This window comes from Octopus bimaculoides, chromosome 1, assembly GCF_046866305.1.
Source record: "Octopus bimaculoides isolate indiv1 chromosome 1, ASM4686630v1, whole genome shotgun sequence".
Classification (NCBI taxonomy): Eukaryota; Metazoa; Mollusca; class Cephalopoda; order Octopoda; family Octopodidae; genus Octopus; species Octopus bimaculoides.
In genome coordinates, this window is record NC_142928.1 from 41722379 (window position 1) to 41736074 (window position 13696).

At 34.8% G+C, this 13696-nt stretch overlaps 1 protein-coding gene across 2 annotated transcripts in view; it reads right to left on the reverse strand.

The window, feature by feature from the left end:
• LOC106878941 (N-fatty-acyl-amino acid synthase/hydrolase PM20D1.2) overlaps window positions 1-13696 on the reverse strand; it is a 39260-nt gene that overhangs the window by 11495 nt on the left and 14069 nt on the right. For both annotated transcript variants that reach the window (XM_014928313.3, XM_014928315.3), the window contains exons 3-8: window positions 11413-11499; window positions 9661-9791; window positions 7427-7546; window positions 6777-6852; window positions 4443-4504; window positions 3245-3323 (exon numbers count right to left, since the gene is read on the reverse strand). In XM_014928313.3, the coding sequence (XP_014783799.2) occupies window positions 3245-3323; window positions 4443-4504; window positions 6777-6852; window positions 7427-7546; window positions 9661-9791; window positions 11413-11499 (555 nt within the window). The remainder of the gene's footprint in view (window positions 1-3244; window positions 3324-4442; window positions 4505-6776; window positions 6853-7426; window positions 7547-9660; window positions 9792-11412; window positions 11500-13696) is intronic.

Consider the following 13696-nt stretch of genomic DNA (forward strand, 5'->3'; position numbering starts at 1 on the left):
CTGACAGCTAGTAGTCAATGTATATATCTGTATTCCAGCAAAACACGTAAAAATCACAAAAATCTCAATGGCTATCTATATACAAAACTAACAAGTACTGTCATCAGCTAACTATTAACGTGAGTACAAACATTTATTTATACAATGATTTAACTGTAAGTCACCAGTGAAAAACTGAAATGAAAAACAAACAAAAACCATCCATTGACAGTGTTTTGTAGCTCCAAAGAAGACTTGTTGCACAAACATGTAAAATATACTGATCTACAAAAAAAATAATAAAGCAAATATATCCTATCCTTGCAAATATGAAATAAAACATTTCCAAATTAAATTTTAAATAAAAGTGGTATGGCAGACTGAAAAGAATTGTGGATATTGAGAACAGAATATCCAGTTCACAAATTGTTTGTCTTTTAAAACAATTTACCAAAATATATCATAATTCTGATTTATTTTCAAAATTTTAATCATTTTTTACATCCACTCTTTTAGAGTGTTTCAAAATATTCAGACATTGAAGTGACTTCTTGAGGTCAAATATTTCATTGTATTGTTGAACTTTCCTTTCTAATAATGGCTATATCCAGTCATTCAATGAATTCAGTATCAATTTTTCAGCAGGTCCAGTCAGACATGTAAACACATATATTTTTTATCTAACTCATGAACTTTGATCCAATAGTTCATTATCTTAAATATTCACCAGTTATGTTGTAAATTCAAAAATAACTATTTAGCTTTTATCTCTTGTCTCGGTAATTGGATATCAGCCATGCTGGGGCACTATCTTGAAGGGTTTTAGTAGAATCAGTCGGATACTTATTCAATGTCTCTTTTTGCTGAATCACTAATCTGTGAGGATGTAAACAAACCAGCATTGTTTATCAAAAGATAGTTGGGAACAAAGACACATACACACAGGTATAGGCATATATTTCACAGGCCTCCTTCAGTCACCGTCTACCAAATCCACTCACAAGGCTTTGGTTGGTTTGGGGCGAGAATAGAAGACACTTGCCTAAGATGTCAGGCAATGGTACTGAACCTAGAATCATGTAACTGAAAAACATATCTTTCACCACAAAGCCACAAAAAAATAATTTCTTAAAATAATAATAATAATAATGATAATAATGAAATTATTGTGTATAGTGCTCAGGTGCACTACAACTCATCAAAGGGGCACAGGTACACAGAATTATGTACAAAAGTCAGGAAAGTGAACAGTGTATGAGTCATGATATACGTGTGTGCATGCATATGGAGGGGGGATATCAGGTGTAGTGTTGGCGAATTTCAGGAAGCACGGAGGTTTTAAAGGATCCAATGTTGTTTGTTTAATCTTTTTTTGTCTCTAAATAAATATAAAATTTCCTTCATTCTCTTTTGATGATAGAAATTTAACTGAGAAAAGAAACCGAGCTTAATTACCAAGTTAGAGCAGAGTTATCTCCCATACTGACGCACTGCAACATCGATGTAGCTTATAGTTCAACATGCCAGAAATAGTAGCCAAATCTCCTTGAAAATCACATCTAATTGTCTAGATAATGCAATCTAGGAAAACAAGTTATGGGATGGTCATGGCAGAAAAGTCTTTCATTATTGTGTTTATTGACTATCGTCAAAAGGGCTACACTATCAATGCAGAGTACTATGCCAGCTTGCTGAGTCAGTTATGAAAGATTATCAAGACCAAATGCCCAGGAAAACTGTTGGAAGATTCATCAGGACAATGCTCCAGCATACAGTATTTGCTTTCAATGGCTTCTGTGCATGACTGTAGCTTTGAACTGGTTAATCACCCTCCCTATTCTCCTGATTTGGCCCCATCTGACTATCATCCGTTACCCAACACGAAAAACATTTGGCTGAGAATCAGTATCATGGTGAATAATTGTGAATAATTAGGTATCAGAGGTGGCACCCATCGAGCAGAAACCTTCATCATGCCAAGTTCATTATGCAGAATATTCTCAACTCATAAGAAATGCTTATAGTATTGACTATTTGATTTATCATCAGTCACTATCCCTCACCATTAGGTGAATATGATCAATGTTTTCCTTGGTTGGGGCAGTTGTAGGACATCCAGACCTTGAGTCATATTGAAGATTCTCCCTTCCCCTCCCAAATTCAACTGGAGCATCATCCTGTAATGTAGCAACTATGTCAACATAATTGTCCTTGGGAGCTAAAGCATTTTCTGCAGGTCCTTGATAACGCCACAATGCCAAATTTTGTCCATTTTCAAGAGAAGTAGCTACTAGTTACTTAGTTATTCTTGAAGTCCTGGGAATATACAGCAACGTCTGGCTTGTCATTAATAGCAATAGCAGTTAAAGGACAGAAGTCATAAATCTTAGTTACGTCCCCTTACGTTGTGAGTGTAGATTCCATCTAGGTCACGTTTTCATCTATTTTCCTGAGTTTGACTATCGTAGCCTTGAATTTATGTTAGAAAAAAATCATTATTATCAGAACGATTAGTATTATAAAATAAAAGATTATTATTAGCATGATGGAGTGATACAATATTTTGTGGTATTCAATGACTTTCCTTTGCTTTCTGAACTAAAACTCCCACCATAGTCAATTTTTGCCTTTCCTCCTTCTAGAGTTAATAAAAATGAATCAATTTTATTATCCCCTAAAATTTTTGGTCTTTAGAAACAGTTATTAACATTGTGACATAGGGAAAGACAGGATTTCTATCAAATAAACTCTGTTGATTTCTCTGAAATGTAAGCTGATGGATACATGGCTTTGTGGACTCACTTAAGACTAAACAAAAACTGACAGATTGTCTTAAAACCTGTAACTAGATAGTTTTATCTCCCAGCACATTATCACCTACACCCTGGTCCAACACCATAACTCATAAATGTGCCAATGTGATCATTTAATCTGTTAAAAAGAATAGCCAAATCTTCATCAAATTACACATGGCCTTAAAAAATTGGGAAAGGAAATGGGATAACCACAGTTCAAATGCATTTCAATCATAAGTCTGTTTCATTGAGGTTGATCTGGGAAAAAACAAGACAAATTTTGCTCAATTGATTTTTGTGAACCTGGTAACCAATTCACCACATCATATGAATGTCTTTCCTTTCCTGATCATGATCTAGACCCAATAAAAGAAGTACAGATAATATCTTAATTAGCTGTTTTAATTAACTTTGAAATATTCTATATCATTGTAGTTCATATCAAAAGAAAAAGTTACCAAACTATTTACCTTTATTCCAGCATTAAACTTGGTTACAGCATTCACAGTCCTGATAAGAGCATTTGTTTGTGGTTGGCGAGACAAAACCCTTAAAGGCAAATAAAATTCAGACATTAAATAAGGAGGTTCATGTAGACAGCTATTATTTTATCAATGTCTAGTGAGCTATTTTTTTTTTTTTTTCACTCATGAAATTTTCTTACGCAATGTGAAATTGTATTAACATTAATTACTATTCACATATTGCAATGTCAGTGTGTATGTACGACATAGTGTAAACATCTTGAGAGAAAAATTGGGCATAAAGGCATCAGATGTGGTGTGCAAGAGAGAAGATTGTGCTGATATGGTCATGAGATGTGTATGGATGAGGACAGCTGCGTAAAAAGTGCCGATCTCTAACTGGAGGGAACCTGTGGAAGAGGTAGTCTCAAGAGGATATGGAACAAAGTGGTGAAGCATGATCTTTGACTGTTGGGTCTCATGGAAGCAATGACAGGTTATCAAGACCTTAGGTGATTTGCTGTGCTTGAGAAGACTCATCAAGCCAAGTGAAATTGTAGTCATGAACAGTGTCAGTGACATGTAAAAAGCACTAGTGCCAGTGACACATTAATGGCACTCATGTTGGTGACACATAAAACGTACCCACTACACTCTTAGAGTGGTTGGTGTTATGAAGGGTATCCAGCTGTAGAAACCAAACCAAAATCAGTTCTAGTCAAACCATCCAACTCATGCCAGTATGGAAAATGGATGCTCATTGATGATGATGGGGATATTTTCAGGTATAATAAGACTATAAACTTAAAAATAACTGACTGAAATATAATCGAATTGTGAATAATGAAGTGATTAAATAAATGTGTAAATATCTAAGTCTTTTCTACAATTGTTATTTTATTGTGTTGGTTTTGTTCTTCATGTAAAAAAATAGAAGCCAAATAGTCAACTATAGAATTAAAAATACCCTTAACATAATCTTAATATGTGACTGAAAATAATTAAGAGATACTAATGACTAAAATGCAATGTTTGTTAGAAAAAGAGGGGAAAACTTATCTGTAAGATACATTAAAAAGATAATAATTTTTGTAAACTAAGATGAAAAATATTATTTCCTGAAACCAATTTTGTTTCATAGTAAAATGGAAAATAAAATAGTATATAACTTAATTCCAATATACAACAGGTTTGGAAAACTTACCATGACACAACAGGTCTGAATAACCAAAGATTGGACAGTACCATACGAGGTAGGAAAGGCAACTGTTCAAAATGAAATTAAAATAAAGTGACAAAATTACATTAATCTTAATACATTTAATCACTAAAATTCACTGGGTTTATACATTTATCTGTCTTTTTATCAATACAGATTTATTTATTTTTATCCTTTTATCATGAGAGATCTTTTCCATAACCTCTAAGAATGGTGGCAGGGAGGGAGAGAGGAAGGTATCCTCAAACCATAGATCTGGCCTGAATGTTTGCATGAGGGTGGATTCTGCTAAAGGTAACCAAAGGTCAGGTAGTGGTATTAAACAGGAAGACAGATTAAGTTTACCACCTATTTACACTGGAACAGAGATTGTATGCCTAAAACCAATGCTTATTATTTTTAATTGGAACAAAATTTGTTGCCGTGGAATTGTAGACAAATTAAAATACCCATTAACTAGTAACTTCGCAAAAATTTAATATCGACAAGGGTTGACTGAAAAATTCAAAGGCTGGCCAAGATACTCTCATGGAAAGTGACTGAATGAGATTTATTTTTCAACATAGTCCCCCTTGTGGTCCACACATTTCTTCTATTAGTGTTGCAGTGCTTAAATCTCATTGGTGAACAAGATTCCATCCGGTTGTTAAAAAAAAATCATCAACAGCAGATATGATCTCATCATCACCATGATACTGATTCTCAGCCAAATGTTTTTCATGTTGGGTAACGGATGATAGTCAGATGGGGCCAAATCAGAAGAATAGGGAGGGTGATCAACCAGTTCAAAGCTACAGTCATGCGCAGAAGCCATTGAAACCAAAGACTGTGTGCTGGAGCATTGTCCTGATGAATCTTCCATCAGTTTTCCTAAGCATTTGGTTTTGATAATCTTTCATAACTGCCTCAGCAAACTAGCATAGTACACTCCATTGATGGTGTAGCCCTTTTGATGATAGTCAATAAACACAATGTTTCTTGCAGCCTAAAAAACTGAGACCATCATATTCCTTGCACATAAAACAACCTTGGCCTTCTTTGGAACAGGTGAGGAGAGGTGTTTCCACTGCATGGATTGTCCCTTTGTCTCTGGCTGAAAGTGATAAAACCAACCAGCTGGATCTGCTTCAAACAATGTCAGATTTTCCCTTGTGATCAGTCTGGTGTGCTCTTGATTAAATATCAGATGTGGCACCCACCAAGCAGAAACCTTCATTATGCAGAGTATTCTCAACTCATAAGAAATGCTAATAGTATTGACAATTGGATTTATTATCAGTCACCATCCCTCACCATGTGGTGAATATGATCAATGTTTTTCTTGGTTGGGGCAGTTGCAGGACATCCAGGCCTTGAGTCTTGTTGAAGATTCTCCTTTCCCCTCCCAAATTCAACTGCCCAGTTTTACAATGTTGATAAAACTGGAGCATCATCCTGTAATGTAGCAGTTATGTCAATATTATTGTCCTTAGGAGCTAAAGCATTTTTCTGCAGGTACTTGATAACACCATATATGCCAAATTTTGTCCATTTTCAAGAGAAGTAGCTACGAGTTACTTAGCTTCCTTTGAAGTCCTTTTTGAACAGTGTGATGTCAGTTAGTTTAACCAGAAAGAAATAATGCATTTATTAATAAGAAGAACTGAAATTATTGCCTGCAAGATTTCATAGCTCTAGTATCACTCCTTCAAAGTCAGCCTATGAACATTTCAGCCCACCCTTGTATTTTACCATATTTCCAGTATTGATCAACGTGTGGTATTCTCCTTTATACCCAGGTTCTGAGAACCTTTTCCAGTTGATCAAATTCTTTTGTTACTATACACTATATCAATACAAACAAACTATATTCAAATTAGGTTTTCATGTAGAAGAAAAAAAACATCTTTACTGTTAATAAGGTTTTGCAATTTTCTTATTCTCTTTCAACTTAAGTGTTATGATATCTTCCTTGTTAAGCTGAATCGCAAGATTCATGTGTTTCTTTCCTACATGTTCTTTAAATGGAATACATAAAATTTTTTTAATAGTTTTTATATAATCAGTGATGGAAAAGGAGGGCATTCCTCTAATTTTCAGCTTATAGGGGAGAGCGCTTATAGTATCTAACCCTCACCACCTTTCCAATCACAGCCTCACAGATCTTCGCATGCCCCAAGTTTATAAAACTTATTTCCCTCATTGCATATAATACTCAGTTATGCTTATATATAAACCAGTTCTCCCTTCTCATTTATACATATATACGCAGAAAATAATATTGAGAATTTAAACCCTTATCAAAACAGGAAACTATAAATAAAACTTTTAAAATCCTACCTTAGGAGCAAGATGTTCAAACATAGCTCGTTCTGCTCCAGTACCAAACAAATCAGGTTGTGGATTTGATTCAATTCTATAAAGGATATTGTTTTAATGTACAAAATTTAAATTAATTTAAAATTAATAGATTGATATTAATATCAATAAAAGCAGAGGGTTAGTAGAAATAATAAAGTGCTGGAATAAAGACCTTGTAGTATTTTAGTTATTTTTGTGTCCGTATGTTTTGACAGTATATATTATGCTGGTTGGGATGTCAATTTAATATTCCATCCTTCCTTGATTGCTTGATGCAAATAATAAACTGAGTATGATCTAATTAACTATATCACCTACTCACATCCTGAGACCCTGGTGGAAGTTGAGGGTGGCTACTTTGAGTAAACTGTTATCTCCCAGACCTAATCTAATTGATATTTTTTGAATTTTTAAAATACTCTTATTTCTGAATAGCATATTGTATTTTCTTTCCCTTTTATGTAAACTGTCAAATTTAACCCAAACACCATGTGTGTGTGTCTGTGTCTGTGTGTGTGTCTGTGTATGCATACATGCACACACGCACACACACGCACGCACGCACGCACGCACACACACACGCACACACATGCACACACACACACACACACAAGATGTAAGTTACTTACCTGCGTATAGCAGTAGACAAAATGCCAATGACAGATTCAGGTGGAGGAATTGCTGAATGACCAGCTGTTCCATTGACAGAAAGTTTCACAATTGCTTGACCCTTTTCAACAACACCAATCCTAGAAAACCAGGTAAAAATATTCAATGATTAGATTATTAAAAAAAGCATATCTTTTGAAAGCTCAATGCAAATTTTAAAGTTTCAAGCAAAAAATCCAAAATTTGTAAAAATACAGTAATGCCTCCATGTATATAATTCAACCATAACTGATTTACTAAAGTTCTCAAATATACCTTGAAATGGTTGCAGTATCTGATTAATCCATAAAACAAGATGTATGCTCAATCAAATCAGATGGCTTCATCTTGAAAAATTATCTGTATGATTGAATCAAAATCTAAAGAGAAAAAGGGGAAAGAAATGGTTGTGAAGGTGGAATGTAACTAACAGGAACAGAGACAATTGTGGTAGTGATGTAATAGAAGGGCAGAGGGAAAACTGCTTCTAAGAGCTAGAAGTTATAATGTGCAGTTCACATGGCTTTCTTTGGGGTATAATCTGTTAGTATGAGGAGTAGTAATACTGTTCCATATAAGGGATCATTATTGTATTATGGGTCTCAGTCGTGTTTTGTAGTGGTTCGGAAGTTCAAGCACTTGGGGTGATTTTGAAAATCTTTATTTGCAAGTTGTTCATGATGAAAGAGGGTAAGATTTTTTTCTTAATATAAGCAGAAGTTGTGTTTTGGTACTGATGAAAAAGATGAGGTTGTCATATTCTCATCAGAGGGGGTTTTCTAGGTTTCGGTTTACCAAACATTAGAGCACATCTAAGTCAATATAAGATAGTTCACAGAAAGTCTCTTAATGCATGTTGTGATAATGTAATCTGATAGGAACCTTCCATTCCGAGAGATATGAGAAGGATAGAACCTAAAAATGAGCAACTTAGCAAATAAATTTTCATATCAAATAACGACTGGAAGCTTTGCAGATGTCAATTGTAATCATATTGTTTTCACTGGACTTCCTAAGGAAAGGAGTGACCATTTGTGACTTAGTAGAGCTGATCCCAGTAGATCTAGTTCTATAAAGCTGGAGAGGAGGTCACTGAAGATTAAATGATATTCAAGTTTTTAGAGAAGTTGATTGTTTTCATCACCCTTGGGATGTTGAAAGAGCAGCAGGTTGATATATTGTAGGTGCAGAGAGGTTTTCCCCTTATTAAGCATTGGATAGACTATTGTATATTTCCAAATATTGGGATCCTTACAGAAAGACAAATATTGAAGTGTTTAGTGAGGATAGGGGTTAGCATTTGAGGATAATGGCACTGATCATTGTCTGGGAGTGCAGCCTAATTGATATGATGTAACCAGAAGCATTTTTGCACTTGGTATGTGTTTGTGTTGGTGTAACAGGTGGAGAGGACAAAGATTTTGAGGAGTTTTACCGAATGTGTACATTGTAAAGTTAAAAGGAAAATGGGCAATAAATGTAATAAAAGTCTTTTCCACAAGATTGTTGTTTATGGAGACATTAAGGTGGGTGATGATGTTGAGGATTCCACAAAGTTGGTAATGATCTATCAATCTGAAGAATTAGCTGTAATTTGGAAGATTAGAGGGCTTGAATGCTGTGCATTGCTCCAAAGTATATTTTACTTTTTGGATGATAGTCTTGCATAAGTTGCTGTGGTGAGTAAAAGCAACATAGCTTGTGGAGAGGGTGGATTTTTACCAAGTTTATTTTTCATTTGCTTGTATCGCTGTAGTACAATTGAATTATTTGGGGATTTGGTGCTATGTATTTTGGTTGAGTGAGAGATTAAAGGGACATATATAAGCAGACAGTTCCTGCTACCTGCTTTGCTATCTCAGATGAACCAGGTGAAACACATTTATTGTCAGGGATAGAATAAAACTTGCAGATTTCCAACCAGTTAGCTGACTTCATGTGCCATTGGCTTCTAGATTGTTGTGCAGTGTGAATGTGTGATGGAAAGCCTTGTTTTGGTTGTGGTTGAACAAGTCAATAAGTGCAGAAACAATGATAGTTAAAGCATGAATTTGACAATGAGAAAAAGATGAAATAACTGAGTTGTCTGCATGTAAATTACAAGTATGTATAGACTATAATACTAACTGTTAGAGAAAGTATCTCTCAGGATACCACATATTTCAGTGTATGCTACCTAAAAAATAAGTAAATAAAGGTCTGTAAATAAACTTACATGGCAACTGGATGTAAACCTTTAAAAAAATCTTTGACTATTGCAAGGCCTTCATCCAATAGATATTCCAACTGAACACCTCGACTTTCAAGAGTCTGAGCTATATGATATGCTCCATCATAGCCAGTAACCTAAATGTAGTGAGATGATCACAGAAAAAAAAAAAAAAAAAAAATCCATCTATATCATGTAATTTTTACTAAAATGCAAAATATCCCCTCCCCTCTGTCTCATGTGTCTATCCACAAACTCTCCTCACATTGTTCCTTACCCTTCTCCCAGCCTCTTTAATCTCTCTCACCATCACTTACTACAGTCATTTCTTCCCCCCATCTCTAAACATTTCTCCTCACATTCTTATGAAATATTCCCCTCTATCCCCTCTGTACTATTTATGCCCCCCTCCCACCACCACTGTTCACTGTGGGTAGACCCCAATACATCTCCAACACCATACATTTCTCTCTGTATCTTTCTCATTTTGACTGTCTTTTTATCTTTCCCTCTAACCCTCTCCCACCTTCTTTGTCCTACAGGTTGGTCAAATATCTCCTCTATAATAAAACAACTATCCCTGTCCCTCTATCATGCTCTAACCTCTCACCTACTACACAGCCATTTCCCTTGGTTCTACTCCCTCTCTCAACTAAGAGGTCATTGTCTTGCAAGTTATTTGACGACCCTGTTGGGGCTGGTGCCATGTACAAAGCACCTGTACCAGTGCCACTTAAAAAGCACCTGTGTCAGTGATATGTAAAAAGCACCTGTGCTGGTACCACATGAAAAGCATCCAATACACTCTGTAAAGTGATTGGCATTAAGAAGAGCATCCAGCAGTAGAACCCTTGGCAAAATAGACAAATGGAGCCTGGTGTAGCTTTCTGGCCTATCAGCTTTTGTCAAACTAACCAACTCATGCCAGCATGGAAAATGGATGTTGAATGATAATAATAATGATGTGTAAAGGATAAAGATTAGGAAAGAATTAGAGCAAATCAGATTTAAGATAAAACCATGTCTTTTGTTGTTTATTGTTTTTATTTTTTCTAGTGATTATATTGTTGAGCAATATATACAATAATGTTTATGAAAACAATATAGACCATACTGTCATGTGCTCTTCAGAATAACTAAACAAATATATCTTGATCTTATTTTTCTACAACAAATATTTGATAGAATATTGCACATAATGTAGTAAGGCTGAAGAGATAATTCTGTATTATCAAGGAACTCAGCACTTGCAACTTTCAATTGAAAGCATTTCTATGTTGGCTTTTTTACTCAGACACATGGCCAAATATTGTATAGAAGTAGCTGTAGCAAACTGAGTCAATTTCAGTATATTACTGGTACTTGTGTAATTGGCTCCAAAGAAATTGAAGTGCACTCTGAATGTAGTAGGAGCTGAAATTTAGTCCAGAGTTGTGCTGTTTCTATCATCTCACTGCTGTTTCTATATGAAGAATATTAACCCTTCCATTACTGCACTTCTATTGAAATACACAACTTTTGTTTTAATTAATTTTCAAAATAACAAAGAATTTAGTAAAATAACTCTGCTGTTATTAAGCTGTTGTTTTCAGCATAAACTAGCAGGAAATTTAAGGGAAAATTTAAATTTAGATCACTTTAAAACAGAGTGGTTGTATCATGGAACCAAGGGCAATTTTGGGTGGGTTGGTATCAAAAGGTTAATTACTGAACAGAATATTTTGTACCTTTCATTTATCAATTAAGTCAAATACACACCTCTTCATCATGTCCAAATGCAATGAAGAAAGATCTCTTGGGTTTAAAACCTGATTTTAGAGCATGTTCCAAAGCCTCCATGATACCCTGGAAAACACAAAAAAATTATATGTATGTACCAAGCTGCCCTACCATGTCTTTACAAATATTTTGTTGTATCAGTCTGCATCTAGAGACAATGTGGTCAATTGTCTCTGGATGCTCTCTGCATATGCAACACAATGGGCTGCTTTCATGTTTCAGGACATTACTCTGGTAATTCCTAGATGAAATAAGAAAGATAGCTTGTGTTATCAAATAGTAACAGCAATAACAAGAAATACAATTCTGATTTTGAAATAAAAGTATTTACAAATATATGGCTGGGCACTGGAATGGCTGTGTGGTCAAGAAGTTTGCTTTCTCTAACCACATGTCTTGACTTCATCCCACTGAGTAGCATCTTGAACAAATATTTTCTGCTAGAACTTCAAAATGACCAAAGCCTTGTGAGTAGGTCTGGGAGACTGAACCTGAAACAAGTTCGTGGTGGGTGTGTGTGTGTGTGTGTGTGTGTGTGTGTGTGTGTGTGTGTGTGCGTGCGTGTGTGTGTGTGTGTGTGTTTGTTTTGTATCTCTCTGCCATGACATCACACAATAGCTGTAAACAAGTGTTGCCATCATATAAGTGGTTCTTTCATTTCCAATCTTCCATAAATACATGTCTACCTAAAAGGAAATATTAGCTTGTTTAGAAATAGGTACGGGTTGGCAGTAGGAAGGACATCCAGGCCATAGAAAATCTGCCTCAAAAAATCATTTCTGATCTAATCAGGCATGGAAAAGTGGACATGATGATGATGATGATATTGATGACGACGGCGGCAACAACAATGACATTGACAATGATGATGATGATGATGACAACGATGTCTGACAATGCAAATAATTACTATCATAATAGCTAATCAAGTAGTGTCAAAATTATGTGAGACAAGAAACAATAGCTAAGTACAATGCTACTATCATTGCCTTCAGGTAATATTAATATGTATAGAGAAAAATAACCCAGTTAGTCAGACTTGTTTCTCTTGACTGTATGTATGCATGTGTGTGTGTGTGCACATGCACTCCTCTGTGTGTGGATGGGGAGGTGCATATGTGTGGGTGTGGGTGAGTGGGTGTTTGTATCTCTTTGTCACGACATCACATAATAGCTGTAAACAAGTGCTCTCTTGATTTTGATTTTGAACTGGAGGATTACTTGAAAAAAACTCCTTAGATGATGTTGTTCTTCCTTTTTAGATAACAATCATCTCCAGAAGAATTTGTTAATCAAAACAGTTAAGCGTTTATTTAGTTTAAGTTTATTGATTATTCTCTGTTCAAATCGCTACTGTGTTTTTGACAACCCTTTTCAATCTTAAAATACTAACATTTGTTTTATTAATCTGGCAGAAATGAAAGAATAATTGACATTAGACATGTTAAGTAAGATATACAAATCACTACATTGAACGGTTTTTCTATATCAGTAGAGGTAAAATTTGACTAAGCATGTAGTTGATAGTGGAGACTTGTTACCAAATATGCAGAAATCCAGGGATCTAGCTACCTCACCACTTCTGCTGGATGCTTTTTTTCCTCTACTGATACTTCTGTGCTTTTTAGCAGAGTCTATATGAGATGCCTTCTGAAAATGAACAATACAGTATTGTGGATTTCTACCGTTACTATTATATCTATGTTAAGTAAAATATACAGATCTTTACTCTGAACAAATATTGTTTTTGTCTCTAATAAAAAACATAGTTACATAATTATTTACCAAACTGGTTAAGATACAAAGCAATCATAGTGTTCTACCATTACAACATCACTAATTAGTATTAATCTATTGAAGTTGCAAGTCAGTCCTTACAGTTTTATAATTAGATAATGATGGTTAAATGATTAAGGTACTGATCTATGCATTCCAATCATTAAATATCACAATACCTTCAAAGTACTAAAATTACAATTTGAGGCCATTATATAGCATCTCTTTTAGTTCAAAATGAGGTGTACTTTGAGAGATTTGGTGACAATTTCTTCCAATTGAGCAACAACATGAGTCCCCTCATTGGATCATTAGCATTTTATTGTGCTCTAAGTAGTTAGTTTAATAATAGGTGTTACTATCTCAATGAAAAATACCATTATACTTACTTCATGACTGAATGCTATAAGAAATAACACCTATATACAACAAGCTGCTTTAATAACTCTAGCATTAGCATTATCAATAACAACTGTTTCACTATGCT